The sequence below is a fragment of the Rhagoletis pomonella genome, unplaced genomic scaffold (genome assembly GCF_013731165.1).
Source record: "Rhagoletis pomonella isolate Grant_MI unplaced genomic scaffold, Rhpom_1.0 Rhpom_scaffold_00007, whole genome shotgun sequence".
Taxonomy (NCBI): Eukaryota; Metazoa; Arthropoda; class Insecta; order Diptera; family Tephritidae; genus Rhagoletis; species Rhagoletis pomonella.
In genome coordinates, this window is record NW_023458561.1 from 62,789,226 (window position 1) to 62,816,094 (window position 26,869).

At 35.8% G+C, this 26,869-nt stretch overlaps 1 protein-coding gene across 3 annotated transcripts in view; it reads right to left on the minus strand.

Annotated features, from left to right (window-relative positions):
• Positions 1 to 5,022: 5,022 nt before the first annotated feature.
• Positions 5,023 to 26,869, minus strand: part of LOC118743298 (sodium/potassium-transporting ATPase subunit beta-1-interacting protein) — a 135,511-nt gene continuing 113,664 nt past the window's right edge. The window contains exons 6-7 of one of the 3 annotated variants that reach the window (XR_004993449.1): positions 15,475 to 18,261; positions 11,823 to 14,465 (exon numbers count right to left, since the gene is read on the minus strand). Coding sequence is in view for 2 of the 3 variants with exons in the window: in XM_036475882.1 (XP_036331775.1) it covers positions 15,554 to 18,261 (2,708 nt within the window). In the remaining variant the exon portion in view is untranslated. Of the gene's footprint in view, positions 7,547 to 11,822; positions 18,262 to 26,869 lie in introns of those variants that run through there. The other 2 variants (XM_036475883.1, XM_036475882.1) reach the window with 2 other exon arrangements.

Genomic DNA, 26,869 nt, shown 5'->3' on the forward strand with positions numbered 1-26,869 from the left:
TTACAATTTTTACTGAAGCTGTATTTCAATGCATCCTACCATAATCTATGAAAAACGCAGTTTTGCAAAAAGTTTTGGTTAGGGCCTTTGTGAATTAAGGTGACGATATGTACACTAGGGTGGTTCTTAAAATACCGACACTTAAATTTTGCATGGGGTCCACGTTTTGTTTTTTTTGTTCTACGTACAAAATAAAGGCATTATCAAAAATTTAAAAATCATCAAAAAAAATTTAGTGGTTTTTAAAAAATTTCATAAAAAAAAAGGAAAAATGAGAAAAAAATTTCATTTGAAATATTGTTGAAACGTATTCGAATAAATTTATAAACTCGCTGAGTTATAGCAAGTCAAAGTAAATTTTTTTTGGAATTATCTTCATCCCCGTTATATTTTTCAGGTACCCCAAGGTTCTACCGCAAATGAACCTCAGTCAAGGAGTACTCCCCTCAGTTGATTCTATTGCCTATTGACCGAAAGTACGGCTTAAATGATGGTCATTTGGCATTAACTCCTACAGCAGCTGAATCGTTGGCAGAGATATTTACATAAAAATTAAGTCGTAAGTCAATTTGCCAGATCTTAGCAATTTCCCTTTACCAATTCTTATTTACGATAAAAACAAAATTGGAAAAATGTGAAAAAGCCTTGTCTTCATTCGAGCATAGACCCTTTTTCGATCAACCTTTGTACAAGTACATCTCATTCTTTTTCTCAAAGTCAATCGAAAGCTTTTAATTACTTTTTCTTTATGCATTGCACAATCGTTCAGCACTTGAACACCAACGCAGTTCAATGCAGGAGCAAATTGTATTCGCTAAATACATACCTACATATGCTATTTTGCAATACACATCTCCCAATTTTATTGGTTTTATTTATGAATCTGTGTTTGATTGTTAATACATATATTTTAGTCTTGCAACTGCAGATGCAAAACCCCTGCGGGCCATTAATACGAGCTATGAACTACTCTTACCGAAACAAAGAGGTCAATTTGTAAAATGCTATCAACTTGTAGTAATCATTCGTTGCAATTTTGTCACTGCCATCTTTTGTTGCCAGTTGTAAGTAGCAGTGACAATTATTGGTGTGTATGTTACCTATAAGTTTTTAATTTATATGCGCACATACACACATACATATTTACGTACAAATGTGCGTATACTATATATATATGTGCGTACTGAATGAAATCAATCATTGTCATACGATTCTTATTTTACTTACATATATATGTATTAATGCTGTTGAGGAATCCGATGGAGGTCAACTCAAACGTCGATTTAATTGGAATGGGTGTCGAAAGCCTTTTGATGCTGCGATTCATTCGTCACTTTTGGGATTATTTGATTGGGTATTCTTAAACGTATTTTATATACTTATGTATAGGTATATGGTGAACTATCTGTGAGCTCCAATAAGGCACAAGAAATCAATGAGTGAAGTTTTACTCAGGTGTGCATGGCGTATGAGTAACATTCTTTTCTGCTCATTTTTCATACAAAAACTTTAACTTATCCATCGATTTTCTTCATTGAGAGCTTCACTTTTTTTGTAAGGGAACAGGCTTTCATACAAAATAGAAAAATTTACAAAAAATTCGTAGTTTTTAAATTTTTCCCTGCAACTGTCAGGCCTATCAATAAATGAAGTATATCTACATAATTTATGGTACATTAGCTTTCATTCGCCATATTTCGTGTTAAGGCTGTTCAATTGGTTCGTAAGATATACATACATATGTACGTGATTAAGTGGAAACATTTTTTTTAGCTGAGTACCGGCAAATTAAAATATCTCGAAAACTTATCCATAGAAAAAAAATTAACTCAATTTTCGAAATCAGCGAGTAATTCTACATGGGCATTGATAACGTGAATTAATTTACTTAGATGGAAGATGTGACATGTAAAGTAAGTTGTGCAATAAATAATGTTTTATATTTTTGAGATGTGATTTATGTAAGTCTTCCACTGGCGTCTTTGAGTTTGGCACTTTTCAGCAAGTTTGCATACAATGTACATATGTATGTAGTTATACATAATGTTGACAAACTTAATTTACACTATTTTGAAAAAAAAAATTAGTTATGCAGTTTTTGAATTTTAGTACAATAAATGCAAGTCTGAGGTAGCTAGGTCTTACCAATGATTTTTGACATTTTTTTTTGTTGAAGGTGCACTCATTTTCTTCATATAAAAAATGTTCCATGTTTTGTTTTATATGGAGAAAATGAACGGCGGAACTAAAAAATTTGAAAAATATACTGGGAAAAATTCAGGTAATTGAAATTGCTGGTATTTTTTAAATTTTAATCAAAAAATTCAGTTTATTTTACGCATATCGATGAAGGCGACACCTATGTTTAGTAAATTGAGCGCAAGCCGGTGCGACATCTGCCGATGACAGCAGAAAAGTATGGGATATTTCATATCCTTTTGTAGTCTTTGCTAGGATTAGAAAGTAGCGAAAAGCTTTTTATTAATAACAGTCATGGATAAAATAAAGAAAGCACAAAATATTTGAATGAGAATTGCTAAAAGGGTGCTTTCTAACAAGCAGTATAAAGCTTTCTTTTCACCCCTAAATGCATTCGTGGTGAAAATTTCTGCTTTAAGTACTAATATTGTACTAATTAATAACTCAACTTTTAAATATACATACATACGTGTGTACATTAGACCGTACCAGAAACAGAAAAAAAAAACAGTTCGCCGTACACTTTCGAATATAAAGTATATTTTCAAGGAAATTTGGAAAAAAAATTGTTAGCCAAAGCGTGTAGTAGCCAAACGTAGAGGTCAGTTTTTTACATTTTTTTTCATACCGTCGGCAATTGCAATCAGATCTTTTCTAGAGGAAACATTTATTTGTTGTTCCAAATTTCATGGAGCTCAAGTTCGCCACTCTAGTAGTTACCCACCAGAACTGGTTCCCACCACCTTAATGTCAGTAAATTAAACAAACTACGACTTAAATGAAGGCAAACAAAGTATGTCCGGAAAAAAGCCTATAGCACAAATCGGACCCAGGTTCGAGGAGAAAAGGTCCACAGATGCCATGGCGAGGAAGAAATTGAAGGCTTGGAGCATAGTGTCTGTCACTGAACGAACCTATGGGGTGCTAGAAGACGCTTATTTTTTCACATTTTTTCCAGAATTTTCAACCGAATAAAGTTTGAAAAGCAGAATTTACTACCGCTTCCCAATCCACGTCTTCCGCACTTTCATCCAAATTTTACTCGTCGAAAAATTTCAGTTGATATAAATAAGTAGAACCTGGCATAGTTAAAATTGAACTTTTTTTACATCGATCCACCAAACTTTTACTTTTTGAACAGCAATTTTTTCATTAATTAGTTGAACATAAATATGTACATATGTATGTATGTAGCTCCTTTAAATTGATTTGATTGACAAGATTTTGTTGCACCGAATATGGGACAAATACGCGGCATTTAAACAAATGCAGAACCAAGACGAATTTATACAAGGTGGTCGCAACAATACAACAGCGACAATGCCATGTATTTTGTTCTTGCTTTTGGCGGGCGTGCTGTCAAAAAATCAAAACAGTGTATGAATTCGCCTTGTGCATAATATTTTACATACCCTATAAAATAAGTAACTTACCAGTCGTATCATTTAAATCAAAATCAAAAACTAAATCATCATGAATTTCTTTATTATTCCTCAAAATATGTGTTTACTTATAATTATTTATTTTATGCCTTTCAAACATAAAATTTTTTAAACGTTATTTCGTTGTCTTAACATAAATTGATGTTGTTTCTTGATATATAAAAATACATACATATATGTATAGTTTCCTTTTGCATACGTATGCAATTTGCTTTTTATATACAAATATTACTTTGGTTTTTACATTTAAAAATATAATATTGAATAATAAATAATGTTATATGTGAATGTATTTAAACGCGTACTTTATTTCTTTAAAAGTATTGCGACTATTTTGAAGTACATCAGTTTTCAATTAAGTAATTTTTTATGTCAAATGTGACTAATAAACATAAATTACTTTTGACTATTCAGAAGAAATTATTCTACTTACAAATGAAACAAAGCATTAAAGATAACTCAAAGTAATTAATAAACTGAAAAATACTTCTTACAACATATACTTATGAAATTTTAATTTTATAATTGCCGTCTTATTCTAAATTTAGGTTTAGTTTTCATTTGTATTGGAAGTCCATACCCTTTTCATAACTTGTTTTACAAGTTTTTTATGTAATTTTTTTATGCCGAATTTCCACTAAGCATTAAAATGAAAAAAAAACGTATGCTATGTGGAAACAGCCATAATGACTATTTTTATGACGGTAATGAAATGGGTATTTTTTAAAGCCCAACGTTGTCATTAAACATTGAGTCATTTAATGCCTGGTGGAAATTCCGCATTATGCATAAAAATGTGTTTTTCACTATAAGTGAATTATTTTTTTGCGAATTAATTTAAAGTTTTCTGTAGTAGTCTTAAGAAGCAATATTAATTTCAAACTCATTGCGATTACAAAAAGTTAAGCTAATTATATCTGTTTAAAGCATAAATTAGCTTTAGACAAAAATTACAATTAAAAAAATTTATTTTGAAAACTTCACTTTAAAAAATGCAAAACAAAAACTAAAATTTTTACTTCTCAGGTTAATATTTTTATTGGTACAATAAAAAAAAAGAATTTTGATTTCGCCAAAAATTATTTTCCAACTTAATTCTGAAATAATTTTTGAGATCACAAGTTTTTTAACAATATCTTATTCATCTAAATCTTCATACTGAAGCATAGCATTAAAGCTCAGAAATTAAAAAAGGCATCCGAAGTTGGTTACGTATAAGAGCTTTCATAAAATTACAATTAATCCAAAATTTCTGTTCGGTGAAAGCTTCCGTAAAAAGTTAAGCAAGTGAAAGCTCTGTTAGAGATAAATAGATAGGAAATATATTTATGTTTTAATTTGACGTTTTTAATACATATAATATTGGGACGTTTCCATTTCATCCAAATTTGTTACAATGCGTAATTAAAAGTTAGCATTTAAAATAGAAACTCACGCGTCATAAATTTAGAAGTGGTTCCACTGCCACTCATAATTTTATTTTTTTTAAGTGAAAGCCCCCATTAAGTACTAGCAGACGTTAAGTATAAGCTCTTCTCAGCGATAAATTTTTATATTTCACTCGATCCTAAAGTTTTTGTTAAATATCCTCCATATAGTTCAAAATTATAATCTGTAGTTGTCAAAAGGTATGGTTCACTCTTCAACTTAAGTTTCTTTTGAATCTGTGGTAGGCATCAGCTTGTCCGCGGGCAAAGCTCCCTCAAGCTTTCTATACTACATGTATGCAAAACTTTAAAGAGCTTTGCCCGCGGACAGGCCGGTGCCCACCACCGGTTTAAAATCTATACGAAGCACTCAAGCAAGCTTTTAAGCGTTTAAGTGTAGTTAAGTAGATTTTTTTCGCCAGTCAGTGCGTATTTTTATATATTTATCACTCTAATCGAACTCCGATTTTTTTCTTATGATTCTTCGCTTTCAAAAAAAGAATTTACGCAAATTTTGTACAAACCTAATTTCTGAACTATTTTTTACAAAATTATAGAAAATAATACCTCCAAGAAAATGTGACGACTGAAACACAGCTTTTTTAAGCTTTCTATAATTTTTGCACATATCTTGCGGTAGAAGCTTTCCATTGATTTTATATCGGCGCTGGGCAGACAGAGCTTTTGCTTGGCACTCGCCTATAAAAATATATAGAAATCTTAAAAGGGCTTTCCCCGCGGGCAAGGCGGTGCCCGTCACCGTTTTTTATGGGCGTGCACAGAGTAAAAGCTCTCTCTGATAGCGACCGCTATACATACGCGCTCAGGTCGAAAACTTTCTCAAAAAATTCATTCACTGCACTTTTTTAAGTTAAAGCTTTCTGTCTGAAAACTTTGAACGAAAAAAATTGATAAGCGAAAGCTCTGACGAACTTAAAGCTTAACTTTTTCTATCATTACCATTCTATTACCTACTTTACAAAGCCGGTTTTTATACATATTGGACGGATTCGTTGCTTTTTTTTTTGCTAAGAACATAACTCTTGATTGTGGTCATTTGGGGTGATCACTCTTCTAAAATAAAATCCATATTCACTTCAAGTTTCAGTTCCTGCACCTACTACATGGTCGTCTCAGAGTCAGGTGGGGTATGATAGTTGAGGTTATAGGCCGGTGGTCCACTATTTAAGAACGCCATCGATCTTATGCTCTCTCTCGATGCGGTACGCTTGCCGAAGGGAATATTCTGCGGCTGCGTGCTGATAAAGTTCGGCGAAGGCAAGGGCGGCATGTGCTGCTGCTGAGCTGCGGCGTGCGGATGCTGATGCAGCGGATTTGTCTGATACAACGGTGGCGTGGCGGGTGCGACATGTGGCGGCAAAGGTGGTAAAGTCGGCAAAAGCTGAGCCTGCTGCTGTTGCTGCTGCTGTTGTTGTTGCGCCTGCTGCGCACCTGACTGCGCCTGTGCAGCGCCAGTCAAGCCGGCGAAAACATTCTCTGTTGCGCCCGAGTTGGAGATGTACGAGGAAAGCGGGCGCGTGCCATGAAAATTGGAGTAACTCGAACGCACCGAAGGGGGCCGATTGTTGTACAACTCGTCTGTGTGTTCAACATCGTTCAGGTTCGTAGTCGAATGCTGATAGGTGGGATTGAAGTGGCCTGCCAGTGTGGGCGTTAATGTCGGCGTCGGCGGTAGCTCATCGGCCCCCATGGGCGACTGTGACGTCGTTTGCCATGCTTGCTGAAACAGACCCGTTTGCGCATTGGTGTTATAGTAAATCGGATCAGGTGGTATATTCTTACGGAAGCTGTGATAGTGATTGTTGTTAGTCTTTGTGAGACTGCCGCCGCCTATCAAAATGTTGGTCATTGTAGCGCTACTATCAGGGCTTGCCACCACTGTGCTGCCGCCAACACTCGTATTATTTATGATCTCCTGATTCAATGTTTGCAAATTCGACGCAGTCAACGGTGCAGGTATCTCTTTGTGATGGAAAGAGCCCAAATGCTGCTTGGCGGCTTGCACGTGATGCCCGCCGCCGCTATGGTGATTATGATGATGATGCTGTTGTTGCTGCTGCTGCAATTGCAGTTGTTGCTGATCGAGCAGTTTAGTGACGGGGTTCTGTTGATATTTGCGGCGCGAACTGCGTGTGCTGTTACGTGGATGTGTGCCGCCACCGCTGCTGCTGCTGCCATGCGTGCCGCCGGCGCCTTCACCGCGATCGCGGCCATGATGACTGCGGCGGCTGGTGGTTGATTGGCGGCTGTTGGTGCCGCGCGCCATCACCGAACGTCGTTTGACGCGTCGCGGCGTCATTGGCTTCGGCGACAACTCTCCGCCATCATCGCGGCCGTGCAGGTGATCGTCGTAGTCGAGTATGGTGTCAGCGCGGCTGCGAATCGTATCAATGCTGGGGCCAAATTCGATGGAGTAGAGAGACTGGCGATGTTTGGACTTCTTGTTAACATGCCTTACTGTGGGTGTTGAGAGAGGAGAGCAAAAAGTAGAAGAGAATAGTGAATTAATATTTGTTGCAGGATGTTTTTGTTTTTATGTTTAATGAGTCATGCTATTCACATATACATATGTATGTATTGATGTTTTAGGTTTTTGAGAGTTGCACAAAATTACCTGTTGGTTAGTTGAAAATGTTTGGATTACTTTAGATTTTTGTTTAATTTTACGTTGTAATTACAAGTTAGTTAAGCAAAATACACCAAAATTAAATTAAAAAATAATCATAGAATATGGATCCCAAAATGTAGGTTTGTTAGCATAGCGTCTGATAAATAAAATAGGAGTCGTGTGTATGTAAAAAGAGAGTGGTCTAGTATAGAAACCATTACCACTTTAAAATAAATAAATAAAACTTACTAATCCTTCATTAATTCTCTGCCTCAAGCCACAAGCAGCAGTATCTAACTTTTGCTACCCATTACGGGAGCAACCTTGAATAAGAAGTTCTATAAGTATGTGCAAGGCAACTATTTGACCAAATGCAACTTTAAACTGCTCCTAGGTGAGATAATAAGACCTTAAGAATAGTTGAAAGCTTTGCTACTTGTAATTAAAACTGTTGTACGAACGCATAGAAAGTGCCCGCGAAGTATGCGTGGCAAGCTTTTCGCAGCTTTTTCTGCATTCCATATAAAGATGAAAGCTCTCTCTTGACAAAACTTTTCTAGAATCATAACACAAATTAATCTGACGAGGTTCGAGAGACACCTCGCTTAAAAAAATAAAACTATTGCATCCAAATAACTCCTTTAGTTTTTAAACTTTTAGCTTATATAAGCTGGCGAGTAGCTGAAGTTGCGACGATTCCATCCCATCACCGCTCACTCAGCGTGTTCGGTACCTCATCAAATGGATGCTAATCGGACAATGACCAGTTAATACCCCCAGCAATGAAGAGAGTAGCGATTTGTTTAGCTTCAAAGCGACATAGTCCTACCAAGAGATGGCCAAAAGGTTCCTGCCACCTTGCATTGCAAGGGATCAGAAGTATGTTTCTTATCACATCAGCCCTGTGTTTCGATATCGCTGATGTTGGAGCAGAAAATAAGAGCTGGAGAACTGAAAAGGCACCCAGATCAGTTTATAAGTCTCTTATAAGGCCTGTCCTGATTTAAGTCCTGAAATGTTCTTGAAAAGGATTCTGCGCCGGATGTATGGTCCTTGAGGGACTTGAGACAAAAATAACCCAAGACGGCGCAACTTTGGTGGGCTTGGCTTACTTGGCCAATCAGCCAAAGAATAAAAATTTGACATAGTGACAGTGAAGAGAAAGGGGTTCTTCCTCAAGCAGTATGATTGTCGGTATGTAGTGGTCAATTCCAAGCAGGTTAAACTAAAGCATTTTAATAGCTTCTGATATTGGTTGATTCTTCCGACAGGGTGAGAAGATGATGTAGTTTGGCACGAATTTTGACAATAAAGATGATTCAATGCCAAATCCGGTTTAACTTCAAACTAAATTTGACAAGGAATGTCAGAAATTCATTCCAAAATTTGGTACCTTTTTATATCGATAATCGGCATCGGCCTTGTAATACCGTTTCATAACTTAGACAAGGAACGTCATAAATCGCGGAAATATTGCTCTATCTATTAAATATTATAACTGCCCAAGGCGAAGGCTCCATGCGACAAGCTAACATTGCCTTTCAGGCTGACGTGCCCTCCATTCAACTACATACTATGTCTGAGATAAAATCTAGAAAGTGTGGAAAGTAACAAACACATTCATGTACACTTCGACAGCTGAGCGGCGCTCTTCTCACTGAAAGCACACGAGCACGACTCAAAGCTGCGATTTCTGCTTTATTGCGGTTTAGTCTAGAAATCATAAAGGCGCCTGCTCTAAAGGAAGAAAATATCCAAGAAATAAACTAAAAACCAAACCCCTCGGCACTAGTTGTTTATAATTAATAAATCCCAAACTCCATCTGAGATTTCGAAAACTTCAAAAGTGTTCCAGGGCAAAAGCTAAGCTTACACTATGTACTTGTATGTTTTTCCACGTACTATAAAAATAATCAAAAAACCACAGTAAACTTTAATTACGGTATACTTTGAAAAAAGGAAAACATTTATTTGAAACATCATTTCTTACTAGTTCTTCTGATTTACTTATGTAAGTTTATTCATTTGTTTGTTGGTATGCATTTATGTACTTTTAATACTCAGTTTATTTCAAATAATTTCTTTTTACTTATTTCTTAAATTTTAAACTCGAACTTCTGCAGTCATCCTGCTTTGAGTTTTACAACAACATTTAATAGTAAGGGTAAGTTCAGTTTTTTTTTTGTTTTTCAGTTTACGTTTAGCAATTTAAAATTCTTTTAACTAGTTGAGTGTGTATGTGTGTGTCTTTTGGTAAGCTTAAATATAAAAATTTATCGCCTATTTCGGTTTTAAGTTAATTTTGGTTGAGTACAAGACTGCTTCATTTCTATTTTTGCTGTTTAGTAGTTTTTTTTTGTTGAATTTATTTTGTTTATACATTTAACTTTGTGTTTTTTGCAATTATTTTAGTTTTGAAAGTTATTTAGGAATACCACTCACAGTAGGGTTACCAAGTGATACATAGCTGCTAAATTAAACGATTTACAGTGTGTCAGATTGGGAGTGTGCGTGCTGAAATTGCGCACCAATAAATGTTTGCAGTTTGCCGATTGTTTTGAAAGATTTGTAGTTGTTCAAAACAGTTTGTTAGCTAATAATTTTTCAAAGTCTGATTTTAATTTAATTTTTTTCTTAAATTATTTTCAGTGTATATATTTAATTTCTCTTAATTTTACTTAATTTCGCATTTATTTTTTTACTTGCGTGCAATTTCAGTTATTGTTATGCAAAAAGGCAACTACAACTTATTAATATGTATACTTTTAATCAAAAATTCCAATCTCTGTTAAATTTAACTTAAAAATATTTTTTTTTTTTTTACTTTTTTATTTTTATATTTACGTAGGTAGTAGCTATACACAGTGTGCATTTTGTAAATATAAAATTTTGATTCTCATTTATTACACTTTAGGCTTCTTTCTTACATTGCGTGCTCTAAAATTTTATACTACACGCATTAGGCTGTATTCACACTTGGCTTAAGCGGTATTTTCTTTCAGTGAATTTATTTATTTTACTCCTTTTACTTTACGAAAGCTTTACTCCACGAATTCTTTTTCAAAAATTTCGTTTTTCTTCTTAGTTTACCAAGTGTGCACCTAGCATAAGTAGGCAAAACTAACTAGCCGCTTTCAAATTCTACTACATACTTCTATGCAAAATATTTGTAACTTTTTTTCATCGTTTCGTCTTTCTATAACTTTTACTACCTAAATATTTTGTTGCTTTCATTTTCGTCAATATTTGTTTTGTTTTTTTTTTCTATATACTCCAACTTTCGTATCTATATCACAGTTGAAATTAAAAGAACATCGTTTAGTTTTTTCTGTCTTTCTTTTTGTTATTCGCTCAGAAAAGTTTAATAAAAAATAAATTTCTACTCGCTATCTCGCTTGCTCTACTCGTAAATAGAAAGACAATCGAATGAGAGGGCTCGGCATATTTTTTGATAATTTGTTTACTTATTTATACAATTACTTCTTTAAATAGTACATACACACAAGTCTACATACGCTGCGACTACAAGGCAATCTCTATTATTATTCCAGTTGCTATATAACTACATACATCAGTGTCCTCCTTAGTAGTTTTACAAAAAGGCGAGTGCTTTCAATGAATCGAATTTTATGCTCGTGTTTAAAAATAAAAATAACAAATAAAAATTTTTTACTTAAAAAAAAAAACAATATGGCCTTTTAATTTTTATTAAATTTTTATAGAAATATCGCTTTGCAAAACTAAGTTTCAAAATGGCAGCTCCGTGTTTTCAGTGTTTAAGTTTTTTTTTTTTTAATTTCAAAGTGAGATCGAAATTTATTACCACTGTAGGACCGAAGATCATATGAGGAATTATTTGCATATATATTTTAAAAGAGATCGAAATTATGTCAAGAATGAGGTTCAATTGAAAATTTTCATTCGAACCAAATTTCTTTTAATTTTTTAAGTGTAAATTTTATGATAAATTACTGAAACTGAAACATGGTCCTTATAATATCAATACAATGGGGTACTCCTTGATTATTTTTAACGTACAAAATAAAGACATGCACGAACATTGAATACCAAAAAAAAATGTTTTTGAAAAATATTAATTTTTTAAATCGCAAAAATTTTAAAAAATTTTTACTTTCGCCAACTATAACCTAGCAAATTTTTTAATTTGTATGAATAAATTGAAATAATATGTCAAATTTATAAAGTATCAAGTAAAAATTGTGTCGAATGTTTGCGATTTAAAAAAATATATATGTATATATATATAGTTTTCTCAAACCCTCGTTACGACTCCAAATATTTTATTATTATTTTCTTTTTAATTTCGAAATTTTGTATGGATGTCTTTATTTTGTACGTAGAAGAAAAAATGGGTGCCCCATAGAAAATTTATATGTAGATATTTTTAAGGACCACCATCTATAAGGACAGGTAGATTCACTAACCATAGCCAACATAATTTTTACAGGACAAATTTAAAAATGTATGCAAAAAATAAATAAAATTTTATATTATCGTATCCGGTACAACCAAGCTTAGGTGATTGTAATAGAATTTCAATATCTTTTGGACTGAGCTTTCTTTTTAGCTACTTCAAAATATTCCCTGCCCTTTGTTTTATGCTATAAGAGTTCAAACAAGAGCCGATTGAATGGTTCTGATAATTGCATTTCGTCTAATGCTTTTTAAAGCAAGACCTTAGCTGACCGATCGTCTTCATATTTTTCCAAAAGGTATTGTAAGGTGGAATAGTTCACAAAAATTCATGATTTGACTACCTAAATGTAGGCGTTGTAAGTATCACAAAAGCTCAAGTATGAACAATCAGCTATATATGTACATATATGGGAGCTATAACTTATTGTGGGCCCACCTTGATGATTTCCATCAGACGGGCAGACAGACAGACGGACATGGCTATATCTAATCAGCTTCTGATCATATCGATGCACAATTTTATGGACAGCGTTTCATGTTCATGAAAGCGATTCAAAATTAAAAATATATTGCAAAGTTTTAGTTGTTATTAATCTTTTCTTCTTTCCTTCTTTCACTATAATGTTGGTTCCTAACCTTTTCACTGTACCCGAACGCGCGTGTGTATCTGTATCTTTGTCTTTATTTTTGTGTTTGTCTTTATTATTATGTTTATCGTTTTCTTTATGTTCAGCTTTATCCTTAGGTTCATCTTTGTCTATATATTTACATCTTTATTTTAATCTTTATATCTCCAGCTTAATCTTTAATTTTAATTGTACCTTTAATTTCTTTATAATTTTTAATCTTTATTTCTTTGTCTTTAATCTTATCTTTATCGTTATCGTTTCTTTGATACTGATGCACCTGCTTGTCATTATCTCTTCATTTTTGTTATCTTCATCTCTTTATGAAATTTGAGCTTTATCTTTTGTCTGAACCTGCATGTTATATCTGTTTCTTTAGATAACTGTATTTTTATTTTTATTTTATTTGTTTTTTTTTTTTATTCCGTATCTGAGTCTCTTTCTATGCCCGTACTTTAGGTTGTAAACATGTCTTTGTCTGTATATTTTTCTCCTTCTACTTATCACTTCGGTCCCAACGTTCTCATTTTTCTTTGCCATGTATTTATTTTCCCTTTTCTCTTTAATTACCTTGATCTCACTTCACTCTCTTTCGCGATATTTTGCACCGATCTTTATTAATCTCATTCTCGATTTAACTCAATAAATCCCTCATGTGATTTGTTAATTGCCACGTACGCCCACCACCTTCTCTACCAACATATTCTCCTCGACGCCAGCGCTAGCAACATGCCGTCGCCCGATACATGTTGCCAGCACCGTCATATGCGCTCAAACCCTACTAATTTTGTGTTTAGCTAAGCTACTTATTAATCGTGATTTGTGTATCCAGTTTTGTGAGATTTCTATTCAAATTCTATTATACCTTCATAGTATAAACTCCAAATTCGTTCAAAACAAATCGAATACCCATACCAGTATTGTTATAAGAATTACAAGTTATTTTATGTTGTACTAAAAAAAAAAAAACAATATTATGTACAAGGATATTCATACATACATATAACTAAATAAGTATGTGTGTTCGTTAAATAATAATACATTTTATGTATATAGTATAATTTACATCATCAATTTACAATACAAACAAGTGTATAAGTATGTATACGTGTGTGTTGTAAGTATGTATTCGTATGCAGGTTAAGAACATAAATTCTAATACACAAACTAACTAACAACACCAAATATTTTGGAACATTTTTCATTTCCGTTTTTCTTTAACACATTTTTAGTACACAACATTGAATTTCAAATTTTTTCACTTGCATTCTTTGCAAACATTTGCATGCCATTAAATTGATTAACGTTTTCTTAATATTTAATTTTTCAAGGAATTCGCTTGACATTTACATACATCTTTTAAGCCGTTTGCTGTGGCAAATTTATATTCACTTAGCAATATATGTATTGCAGCAACATCGCCCTGGTCGATAGTAGCAACAGCAACTTCAGCGCAAGCAACATTTAACGGCGCGACGGCGCCACGGTGACACGAAGTGGGCTGGCGCGCGTTAAATAAACGATTTAGTAGAGAGCTTGCATGTTTGAGAGCATGATTAAATTTTTCATGTTCGATTGAGAGGCCGCACATAGTTTAGCAGCTACGTGAGAGAGTGAGTTAGATAAAGAAGAAGCTTCAACAACCATTTAACCACCACTTTTCCGCAAATGAGAGCATTCAAATCAGCAATCGTAATCTATGAGTCTAAGAAATTAAAATTAATGAAATTAAAAGAAAATAGCAAGAAAATTTTAAACAAAACCAATGCAGCGGCATGGGCATGAATATAAATGAATGAAGTGAGTTTAAGCGCAATGAAAGTGGGTGCAGATAAAACACAGAAATGAACTGAAACCGCTTTGAATGGGATGATAGCTACTTCTTGGCGATTCTCGGTGACTTTGGAGAGGCTGTAAGTGCCATATATAGGTAACGGTTTTGGAAAGTAAAAGTCCTTTGCGCAAAACTTTTTCTTCACAAAGTACCACTTCTACGGCTTTTAGCTACAAATAGCTTTAAAATTTTTGCTTTCGATCACTACACTACAAATCGGTCTAATAATCTCTTGCTTTTTGACCTTTTTTTAAATTTCTTACCCGAGTGCATTTGTGCACTTTGTTATTCCTTGAGCAGCTTTCATGCTACTAAAAGAGCTTTTGAAATTCCACCCTTTGTACCACGGCGCTCACAACTCCTTTAAACCTATGTAAGCTCCTTACGGTTTTACTGAAGCGCTTAAAATTTGTCATGACCAATTTAAGACGACTAAAAACTCTTGAGGCTGTAATGAGCAGAGAGGGCTTTTAGCCTGTGCATGCTTATATAAAATAGATAGAAAGCTTAAAAAGTTCAGAATTTCATCACCGCTCTAAGGCGGACTCGATCAAAAACATAGACCGCGGGCAGAGCCTTTAAAGATTTCTGTTGATTTTATATGAGCATCAAAAGAGCAAAAGCTCTATAAGTTAGTCGCCGCTCTAAGAGCTTCGCAAAGTCTATATCACCTACTTTTATCGCTTTCTACATCGTTTTATCGCAAAACATGTCTATCGAGCTCTGTGCGCTAATTATTTTTCTGACCTCATTACGCTCTCAGCCTATCGAAAAAGAATGCATCCATTGGCTTTTCTCAACCACTGTACATTTTACAAAGCGGTTTTGTCAACTATATTCCCGAATACTACGCATGTAAATCCCTTCTTCGAAACTCTACCTCAATACCGTGTACGATCGCTGGTAGTTCGCAGCTTTTGTGCCTCCAATACTGTACTACTCACTTTCCCAGCCTCTGCCTATGCCAACTGATCACCACCAACAAACTGTCCACCTCCCTCACCTGCGCCACTACCACCAACGCCATCAGCACCATTAACTCCACTCTCGACCACGAAATCGCGCTCATAGACCAAGCTACCGCGTATCACGCCCTCACCACCAGACATCGAATTGCAATATGATCGTGGACGCGCGCGTGCGGCGGCATCACGACGACCACTGCGCCTATTTACATGCGGCGCTGCTTCGGCATTGACTTGCGCCTGCTTCGACTGTGCTTCGCCTTTCGCATCGCGTCGCACGGAACCCGACGACGACGAGGCCAGGCGGTCATAGCTTTTTGCGCGCACAATGCTGAAGCCTGCGTCCACTATATAGCCAGGTGGCGCATCACGCACTTGATCGCAAAAGTTTGCTGACGTATTCACGTGATGCGTCGCCGGCAGCGCCGACTGCTGGTGGTGATAATTATGCGACGTCTGTTGTTGTTGGCGCTGACGACGCGCAATACGCGAAGCGACCGGTGAGCGCGGTACGTACTGTGTGGGCATGGCATATTTCTCGGTCACCTCGGGTGAGAGATCGGGGTAGGGCGCATGGCCGGAACGTGGCTGGAAAATGTGTGGACGTGGCGCAGGAGGTGGTGGAGGTGTAACCTCCGAGGGTGAAATGGGCGTGTCGAATGAATGTGGCGGAATGGTGGGTAATGGAATGTTTGTTGGGCGTGGCGGTTGTTTGGCGACTGGGCTCATGTGGTGATGATATGACGCAGACATGGGCGGCGACGTATGCGTGGGCACCGGTAGTGGCACTGGAATGGGCTTATTGTAGGCTGGATGGAATGGTAGGCCGTTTTGTTGGTAGAGAAAACGATTGGCAGGATTCATTAGTGGCTGTTGCTGTTGCTGCGCGCCTTGTGCAGCCTGTGACTGCAACAGCATTTGCTGTTGTTGTGCATGTGGCTGATAGTTGTAGGCGGGTTGTAGTACAGCGCCGCGCTCTAAAAGTATCTCTCCTTCTTGGAGAGCCGGTGGCGGTGGCGGTGGTGGTGGCGCCAACTGAGAAATGCTGCGCGTGAATTGCGGTAAAGCATTGTTGTTAATCGTATTTGGACTAGCATTGTTGTTGGGCGACATCTGCGTGCCTCCAAATGAGTTCAACGACACATACGAGGGATTGTTATTCTGGCCGACGAAGAGTGCGCCTGGCGTTGGTTTCTGGAAGGGTACATAGGTAATACCGTCATCGGTTTTGAAATTCTGCAGCGAGAAATTGTCGTCCTCTAGACCCTCCTCCAAGTTGCGCGACAGGCGCTCGTTGGACATTTGCGTATACTTGATGTCTGGACGATGGATATTGGTCATGGAACCCCCAGCGCTGCCGCAGCCGCTGCCGCCGCCACCGACGCCGATGCCGACACCATTAGTGAGATTCGCCGCGCTGCCGTTGTTGATGAAGCTGCTGTAGCTCGTCGACTTGGGCGGCTTGGGTTTAGCGTGAATGCGCGCGAAGTGACCGCCACCAACGCCGCTACCCATGCTACCGTTATTGTTATTTACATAGTTAGTATGGTTATTTAAGACATTGCTGTAATTGGTGTGGTTGTTGTTGTTGGCGGTGCTGCCACTATGGTTGCTATAATTATTGTTGATACTATTGCTGAGACTAAATTGGCTATTGCTAAGCGGACTGAGCGTGGCTTGCGACGAGGCGGCGGTCATGCCCCCGCCACCGCCACCGCCACGACCAAAACCGCCCGAGCTAGAACCCACCACACCCGCACACATGCCATTGCCACCACCAACCGTGCCCGTGTAGCCAAACCCACCACCACCATGGCCGCCACGCAAGCTCTGTGTCAAATTCAAATTGGAATTCTGCAGCGAAGCATACGAGAGCGACGATGTGGTGTTGTCGTGCGTTGAGGAGTTTGGTGTGCCAGCATTTTGTTGTTGCTGCTGCTGCTGTTGGTGCTGCTGATATGTCGTACCATTCAAGAATTGCCGTCGATTGCTGTTCGTGTACAGCTGATCCGCTTTGGCAGTGCTGTCGTCATAGTAGTGCTGCCCGCCGCCACCGCCTAATGACGTCACGGTATGCGTTTGTGGTAGCGATTGCTGCCGCTGCAACATATCTACGGGGAGTATGGTGTTGCCCGTAGACGAGCCGATCTTATTGCTACTCTTCGGGCTGTAAAGAATGCGCGTCAGTGTACTCGTTTTGCTTGCGCTGAGCGAGTTGCAGTTGCCATCGCCGCCCCCGCCGCCACCACCGCCGCCGCCACGACCCTTTCTCGCCGCGCCACCGCCGCCATTGCCAATGCCACCGCCACCAACCCCACCACTTTGGCTATTGCTGCGGCTGCGGCTGCGGCTGCGACTATTGTTGCTTTGACTCTGACTCTGACTATGATTATGACTATGACTACGGCTATGGCTATGGCTGTTGTTGCTGATGCTGTTCGTGTGTATTAGAAATGTGTTACTGTTAAAATTATTTGGTTGCTGATGATGACTGAGCTGCTGCTGCAGTTGCAGTTGCTGTTGTTGCGGATGAATTTGGTGGTGGTTGTTATTGTTGTTAAGTGCTTGGTGATTGTTGTGATGCTTGTTTGAGAGCAATGTGGCGCTAGCGCTTGCCGAGGTCGGTATGCTGCTGTAGCTCACGTACATTGGATGGACCACCGTGTGCTGGGGACTCTTGGCGTCGCCATTCACGAAATCGACTGTAAACCAGAGAATTATAATTGTTGTAGATTGGCTTGTTTGTTGTTGGCAATTTGCAGTGAATATTTTCATTTTGTTTTGTTTATTTTTTCCCTATTTTTTAGATTGACATTAAAAATATATTAATTTTAATATTTTTGTGATTTTCGTTTAATCAATTTGCGAAACTTTTACTTCGAGTTCTCGCTTGGTTTAACAGAAAAAAAGTTTAAATTATTTAAATTATTTTCATTCATAAATCTCATTTGTGGGCTTGCACAATAAAATAAAAAAATTATAATTAAATAATTTTGATGATTTTTTTGTTTAGTTGAGTGATTAAAAATTTAGGTTTTTGGTTTGTTCCAAAAATGTTTGTGGATATGTGGCAATGTGTTATTGTATAGTCGATATAATGATGTCTTAAGATACTTTACATACACAAATACAAACATACATATATAGATACAAATAGATATGCATAAGGGACATTCTGTAGATACAACACACGTACATACATAATTAATTATAATACACACATACAAACGATAAATTTGTGGTAGGATTTTGACATACATTTATATATATATATATATAGTATTGTGATTTTGATGCAAATGTTTTTATAATTGTATCAGAAATGTTTGCTTTAATGCAGTGATGCACACAGAACGAAAAAGCTTACAAAATAATGTTGATGATGATTCGACCTAACAAAAAAGTAGGAAAATATGGTTAACTGTATTTTCTTGCGTCCAACGCAGCCTAGGCTATTAGGCCGAAGGATTTTTATTTAATTGGGTCTTTTCTAAAAATGTTTGTTTTAATAGTGAGAGGTGAGCTGTTCTTCAAAGGTGCCGAAAATAGTTTTAAACTATTTTTTCTGGTACGATGTTCAATCAAGAAAGAATGGGGCTAATATAATGAAACTCTTCAGCAAATCAAAATGACTTTTCCAAAAATAGTTCCTAACCGCCGAAATCTCCTTTTGCCAAATGCGGCAACACTATTTCCTTTCGCACATTTCAGCGTTTTTCGCTGGATGCACCAGAAAGCATAGATGATGGAAGTTAGTCGTTAGTACAAGACCACTATAGGACACAAGTATGTACACTAGACTGCATCACTCCCCATACAAAAAAAAATCGGTACTGTGTTTCCATTGGAATTATAAAATCCATTACATTTTAAGACGCCCTCCAAAATATTTCGGAAAAATATAAAGATATACGTGAGATGGACCGATTTGAAAATAACTCCATAAATGGAGTTTTTTATGAATAAAAATAGTTTCTTTAAGATTTTTTTTGAAAAAAATCCCGTCAAATGACAAGAAGGTTGAAGCTTAAAAAATTTGCATAAAAATGCTAAAAAAAAAAATAAACAAATTTTCAACGGAATCGCAATGATGAGATTCTTTCTACTGAGACCCCATAAGTCTAAAACAGAATACAACAGAAATCAATCTTTGAAAAAAAAGTAAAAAACAGCATCAAAAATCTCATTATTACGATTCCGTTGAAAAGATTTTTAAATATTTTTATGCAGATTTTTAAACTTAAACTGTTTTGTCATCTGAGGGGATTTTTTTCAAAAAGTTTTTGAAGAAACTATTTTTTTTTTTTTATTTATAAAAACTCCATTTATGGGGGTATTTTCAAATCGGTCCAGCTCACGTAAATCTTAATATTTTTGCGAAATATTTTGGTGGACGTCTTCAAATATAACACATATTTTAAATTGGGCGGAGAACCCGCAACTTTTTTTGGATGTCTGATATTCGTAAAATCGGGCTCAAAAGAGACATGCATCAAATGGATGCAAAAAAATGTTGATAAAATATGTTTATGTTGCACCAAATAAGGCAATAACAAATCATGGGTCTATGCATTTGAGCTCCAAAACTAAAAAGCAATCAACTTTTTTGAAGATAAGAAAGTGTCCTTTGGCTACTGTGCAACTGCTCGAGCCAAGTCGGACGGTATTTAAAAATGGTACAGAATTACATATTTGTTTTTTTTTTTCAGAAATATTTTGTGTTGTTCAGAAAAAGATATTAATCAGTTCTTGCCATGGAAAGCGCGAGCACTTATGCGCCAGAACAAACGACTGACTATTTGACTAGAGAAAACTTTTAATCTATGCGGCATTTGCCATAAAGATTCCGCTATTATTATATTAAACCCGTAAATAAGTACTATACATATGATTTTAGATTGGAAATGGTGCCAGGCATATCAATAGTTGGAATATTGGAGATGGTGCTGACGGCTGGATATTTGTGGAAGACAGGGGCCGAAAATTCAAAGTAAAACGTAGGAAGAAAAAAATTCCCAGTCTGTTAGGATTGGCTATCATAGAACCCGGATAGCCGTGCAATCGTCATGAAATAGCGTATCAGCAATTAAATAAGACATTAAACAGCGAACAAACATCAAAAAATATCTTTATAAAAAAAACTTATGTACCTAAGTTTGCCTTAGGGTGGTCCTTAAAAAATATCAAAATCATGTTCTTCCCACAAAATAAAGAAAACCACGAAAATTTCAATACTTAAAACAAATTTTTATGGATCGCTACTGGGTTTGAAAAATTAAAAAAAAAAAATTATAACGAAAATTCGACAATATTTTGACTTTGACCAGCAATATAATATACATATAATACAAACATTTGTTCGGCATGTGCGTATAGCAGACACACAAACAATAATCTCGGCATGAATATTTATCTAAGCAACTCAGATTGAATGCCCTAATTTTATTTTGTATCAGAATCAGTTTCCATTAAAATGACGAGTTTAAAAAGTAAACAAACGTAAGTGATGATAGACAGAGTGAATTGAGAAAATGTCAAACTTAAAATGGATTTCATTATCCTTAAAGCAGATGAACGAAATGTAGCAACTCAGCATAGAAAACTGCACATGCAGAAGTGCATAAATTATGAACATACATATGCACATACATATGCACATACATATTGACACATGTTTGCAAGAATTTTATATATAAAAAAATAACTAACTAGGCTTAAAAGTTTCAGAGTGAATAATGGATTTGTTAGTAAATATGTGGTCGGAGGAGATTAGTGAAGCATGCATGTTATTTACGGTGATGAAGAGGTGAATAGGGAAGAGCAATTTAAACAAGCTTTGGATATTTTTTTGTTAAAAATTTTTTATAATTTTTTTTTTTTTTAATATAGCTTACTGTCTAAAAAAAGCATGTAAATCAAAGCTTCAACCTTTGTAGAACATTTATAAAAATTTGACAAACGTTAACAAATGTTCATCAAAATTTGAAATTTTTTTGACAGAATTTTATCGAGTATTTCACGAGAGCAATTTAAGTGAAAAATTATTTTAATTTTTTGAATTTTATATGCAAATGGACCGAAAATAAAAAATCATGTTCCACTAAAATTGCTGGGGAAACCGGCTGTAAGAAATATAATTAAAAAGCTCAAAATAATCATGAAACTTTGTCGAATTTTCCTAATTTTGGTACATTGTTTGCAACTTTAACTTGCAGGACAAACTTGCAATAACAAACACAAAAAAAAAAACGAAAAGGCAATAGCCAAAGAATATTAAAATGTATCTTCCCTATTATTACTCTCGACACTGTACATATGGTACTTTTTCAGTAGCGCACATAAATAGCCACGTGAAAATGCAATAGTATGAAGTAAATAAATATTTTAAGCACAAAAAATGTATTTTCATAACCTTTAGGAATTCGTTATGCTACTTATTGTGAACTGTGAACTAAAGCTAGGAACGTGTTGAAAAATTATATACAAATGCTTATACGATATTAGATAGTTTTTTTATATACACAGCAAAGCATGCGGCATTTGATCTGAGCAGTATTTAAATATCCTTTAAATTACTAATCATTTAATTACGCCTCCAATTCAATATGCAATACAACAAATACGCAGGTTCTTACTATCTGCTCAAACCAAAAGATTAATTCGTTTATGTAAATAGTTAATTATGTTCTTATGAGTGGTTGGGTGAGTTATGTTTGGTAGAAAACAATAAACATAAAAAAACAAATGATTTTTAAAAGTGAAACCCACAAGCAGTTTTCTTGGTAAAAAATTTTATAGTCATTTTTTATTAATTACATAAATATTAAAATTAATATATAGATAAACGAAGAAAATTACTATATTACTTTTTGTTCTGTGTGAATTTAGTTCTAAGAATATTACTAATTTTTTTTTTTAAGATTTCAATTCTTTTTGATTTATTTAATGTTGCACAGTCGTATGCATTTGGTTACAGATTTCGACTTAATAAGCGTTTAATTTTCGACAGTTATTAGTTGACCCAGAAGCGATGGAAAAAATACGTACGTATTTTTGATAAAATTTTTTATTATATAAGGCGAAAAGACGAATATTTTTTTATAAAATCTTTTTATTGATTTTATTCACAGCACTATGCTAATACTGTATAAGCAGGAAAATTATGTCTTTAATTTTCAATTTTATTTGAAATCTCTTTGAATTCATTAAACAGTATTTCGTCTTAATTTTATAAGACAAGATATACATATTTTTACACGGAAAAATGGTGACTGTGGATCATCGTAGCTGGGCGGAAATTTAAGTCATGGATTTGGACGACAATTGGTTTCAGCAGGATGGCACGCCATGCCACACAACCCATGCCACAATCGATCTTTTGCGCACCAAGTTCGGTACTCGTATTACCAGTCGCATCGGCGATGTCAATTGGCCAGCTGGGAGCAGCAAATTGGCGCCGTTCGATTTTTTTTTTTTTTTTTTTTTTTTGTGGGCGGCTTTGAAGGACCGATGTTATGTGAATAATACATTAACGATTTAGGCCCTTTAAGCAAACATCAAGCAAGCCATTCGAGAGATAGGGCCAGAAACCGTCCCCAAGATCCTGTTCTTTTGCAAAAAACTTCAAACTATCAGCGAAGAAAATTGATTGATAAATAAATTTGTAAATGGTAAAATGAAAAAGCGTAATAATGTTACGCATACGCCATGTACAAACTATTAATGGAATCTTAAAAAAAATAATTGCGCATTTTCATTTGACCATTTACAACTTTTTTATCAATCAATTATAATTACCTTCGTCGATAATTATCTTCGTTGATAGCGTAATGTTTTAGTAAAAAAAACAGGCTTTAACAAAAATCAGTGCAATATACAAAACCATTTTATTTTTTAATTTTTTCCCTGTTAAAGTTTGCATTTTTTCATTTAAATAAAATTAAAAATAAAAAAATAAAAAAAAATAAAAAATATAAAAAAAATTAAAATAAATCATTTCAATATATTGCGAAAATGCCTTCATCTAGAAAAACGATATACAGCGCCGCAATCTACGACCCAAAATTAAGTTTACCTGTTTCGACGTTTTGTGTGTCATTTTAGCGTCTCTACAGCGTAATTACTGGAAACGTTTGATCTTTCGAATAACCCAATAATATACCGAAAAAACAATAATTTTTATTCGCTTCTTCCTGCTTTATTCTTTTTCTATTTTGCCGAGAAGTCTCTTCTCTATGCGATAAACTTTTTATGTGTTTTTTGTATTTCAAGCAGTTTCCACTTGTTATCGATTGAACTTTGTACTTGAGTGGCGTGTTATAATTTATAGCTGTTTAATTAGATTTATACTACTTTGCAAATAAAGAACCTCTGAGACCTGTGGCTCATCTGTCGAAATTTAAAGTTTCGCGCATATTCCACTTACAGTCTTTTTGTGGGTTTTTTCTGAATTCTGCATAAAGTTTGAGAGTTTGATTTAAATATATGGTTTTTGTTAAAGCATGAATCATATTTTTATACAAAAATAACCAACAAATTTCAGCTTGGAAAACATTGTAAATATTAAAAACAAAACACCATTCATCCACTTTTGACCGCCAGTGTATGTAAATAATGGCTCTCTATAAGGTAAAGTACCACGTTAACCGGTTAACCGAGCTTTGCCCGGAGTGCATATACTTTTTAAAATTTTCACGATTTGGATAGCTTTAAAAAAATATATATTTTGGTAAAAAATTTTCGATTTCGATATCTATTGAGTAAATTTCTTACTCCAAAATTTTGGTGGCAACCCTAAGCTGCAACTAATTTCGAATAGGTGGCAACCTTATACGACTCTTCTCGGAGATAATGCCTATTCAGATAGCCTTAGAATCCAAAACATTATCTGGGTACAAAATTTTCGCGACTTTCCAAACCGTTTACCGATCTCTAAAACGCAGCCGATTTTGCATTAGGTGCTCGTTTTGAAAACATACTAAAACCAGGTCTTAAAAAAAGTGTTTAAAGTACTTTCGGAACAACTTGCCGACCCCCAAAAATGCTTTTATTATAAAATCCTTTATAAAATGAACTGCGAAAGTTACCATTTGAAGGGCGTGGCCCTCTTCTCCAAATACTTTATCTTGTAAAAGGACTTTCTTCTCTGACAAAAAAGTTGTGGAAATCCATAAAAAAATCTACACTTTTTTACCTTTGGCCCTAATTTCCACGACCATTCTTCCATTCTAAAACAAAGTTGCGAAATAAATTTTGTTAAAAAAGTTAGTCCTAAAACTGCCACTCCCATTTTTAGGGACTTGTATTCTACCAGAATGCGAAAAAAAAAATTTCATGTTTTCCAAAAACACGTTTTTTGACACCCCGCTATCTATAAAATTTTATTAAATTTTAGTAGGGTATATCCCATATAACCGTATTCATTTATTGCAAATTTATTTTTTTACTTTTGTTACTTGAAGTCTCTTAGCAACCCCTTTACAAAAATACATGCTACTGTACTGTATGTATGCATGTACGCACATTTACGCCCCTAGCAAAAGCAAAATCCCATTACTCACCGCCTGCTGAACGCTTATGCGCGCCTTGTAGGCAATCTTATAAAATTCATAACAGTGTTTGCACACTTTTGCAAGTAAGTGTAATAGTAGTGTGTGACGACTACTCGACATTTGCATAAAGCAGATCGGCGCGCGAAAATCGAGCAAGAGTAAAGTAAAGCAGCGGCATAAAGGCGCCATTGGCAGTGAAATGCCAAAAAGCGCATAAACATATGCAGATTCATACAGTTGCGTTTACATGTGTGTATGAGTACAAGCGTGTACGCATTTGCTTGAATGCATGTCAAGGTAGTAGTAGTAGTAGTAGTAGTAGTAGTAGTAGTGAATATAAAGCAGGCGCATCACGGGGTTGCACGCTTGCTTGCGCACATTTTTTCGCTACTTTTTTTATGCTCTACTCCTCACTTGTCCTCGTAAATTTTTTCGAATATTTCTTTGGCAAATTTCTTCTTAGTAAACTTTCGCTGTGTGCTTTTTTGCCTTTCTCCTTTGAATTCGCTCTTTACTTTTCTTTGCACTTTTTTAACTTTACTGCGGCACATTTCACTGCACTTCATAGTTGGCTGTCGCCTATCTTTGACATTTTTTTCCTTTTAAATGATTTTCACTTTCTTTGCATGCGTTCGTTGGAAAATTGCGATTTAACTTCCGCCCTTTTGTTGGCCTACAAAAAAAAAAAAAAAAAAAAAACCAAGAAATAAAATAGGCTAAATAAAAGGCAGTTGAGCAGCTCAAGCGATGAATATTCAACACACAACTTTATGTTCGGAGGGCTCAGCGTACCAGTTCGCATACACATGTAACTTTTTGTATGCCCATTGTTGTCATTGAGTCTGTCTGCTCGCTTAGGGTGTGTATATTTCCTGTAACTGTACCTTTGGCTGTAATGTTCGTAACAGGCGCACAAAAGCTGGCAAATAGCTTTTTATTGCATATTGGCATACGAAGACGAGATGGTTGAGGCGCAGTAGCAGGGAGCTTGTGTGCGATTTTTATCCTAGTCACTTCGCACACAGGAAATTCTTCCAATTGGTACATCGCTGGAACTAGTAAGCTAGCTGAGATTTATCTAGGAGACTTCTCTGTAATAGTTGCTGGTTTTCGGTGATTAAGTGAGAAGATTAATATTGATCGAGTAGTGGGTTATTTTTAGCCGGGTTGGCTGTTATCTTTATCCGGCTACCCGGATAGTCGGTTTTAGTTGGCCGTGGACTCGGGTTGTGGGTTATCTTTATACGGGTACCCTGATATGGGGTTATCTTTATCCGAGTACCCGGGTAGGTGGTTATCTTTATCCAGGTACCCGAATAGATGGTTATCTTTATTCGGGTACTTGGATAGCGGTTTATTTTTGTTCAAGCATACGGATAGATAGTTATCTTTAACCGGGTACTTGGATAGAGGGTTATATTTGTCGGGGACCGGGTAGTGGGTTATCGTTACACGGGTACCTGTATGTAGGATTAGTTTTTACCGAGTACCCGGGTAGGCGGTTATCGTCATACAGATACCTGATACCAGATTATATGTGCCAGATTCCCCGAATAAGGGTTTTCTTTATCCGAGTACACGGGTAGGTGTAGATTTTATCTGTGCACTTGGGTAGTGCGTTGTTCTTTTCCGCGCAACCGGGTAGAGGTTAATATGTGTATGCATATCCGGGTATCTGAGTAGCGGGTTATCTTTAACCCGATATCCGTTTAGAGGGTAATATTTATTCGGCGGGTAGCGGGTTACTTTTATCCGGGTA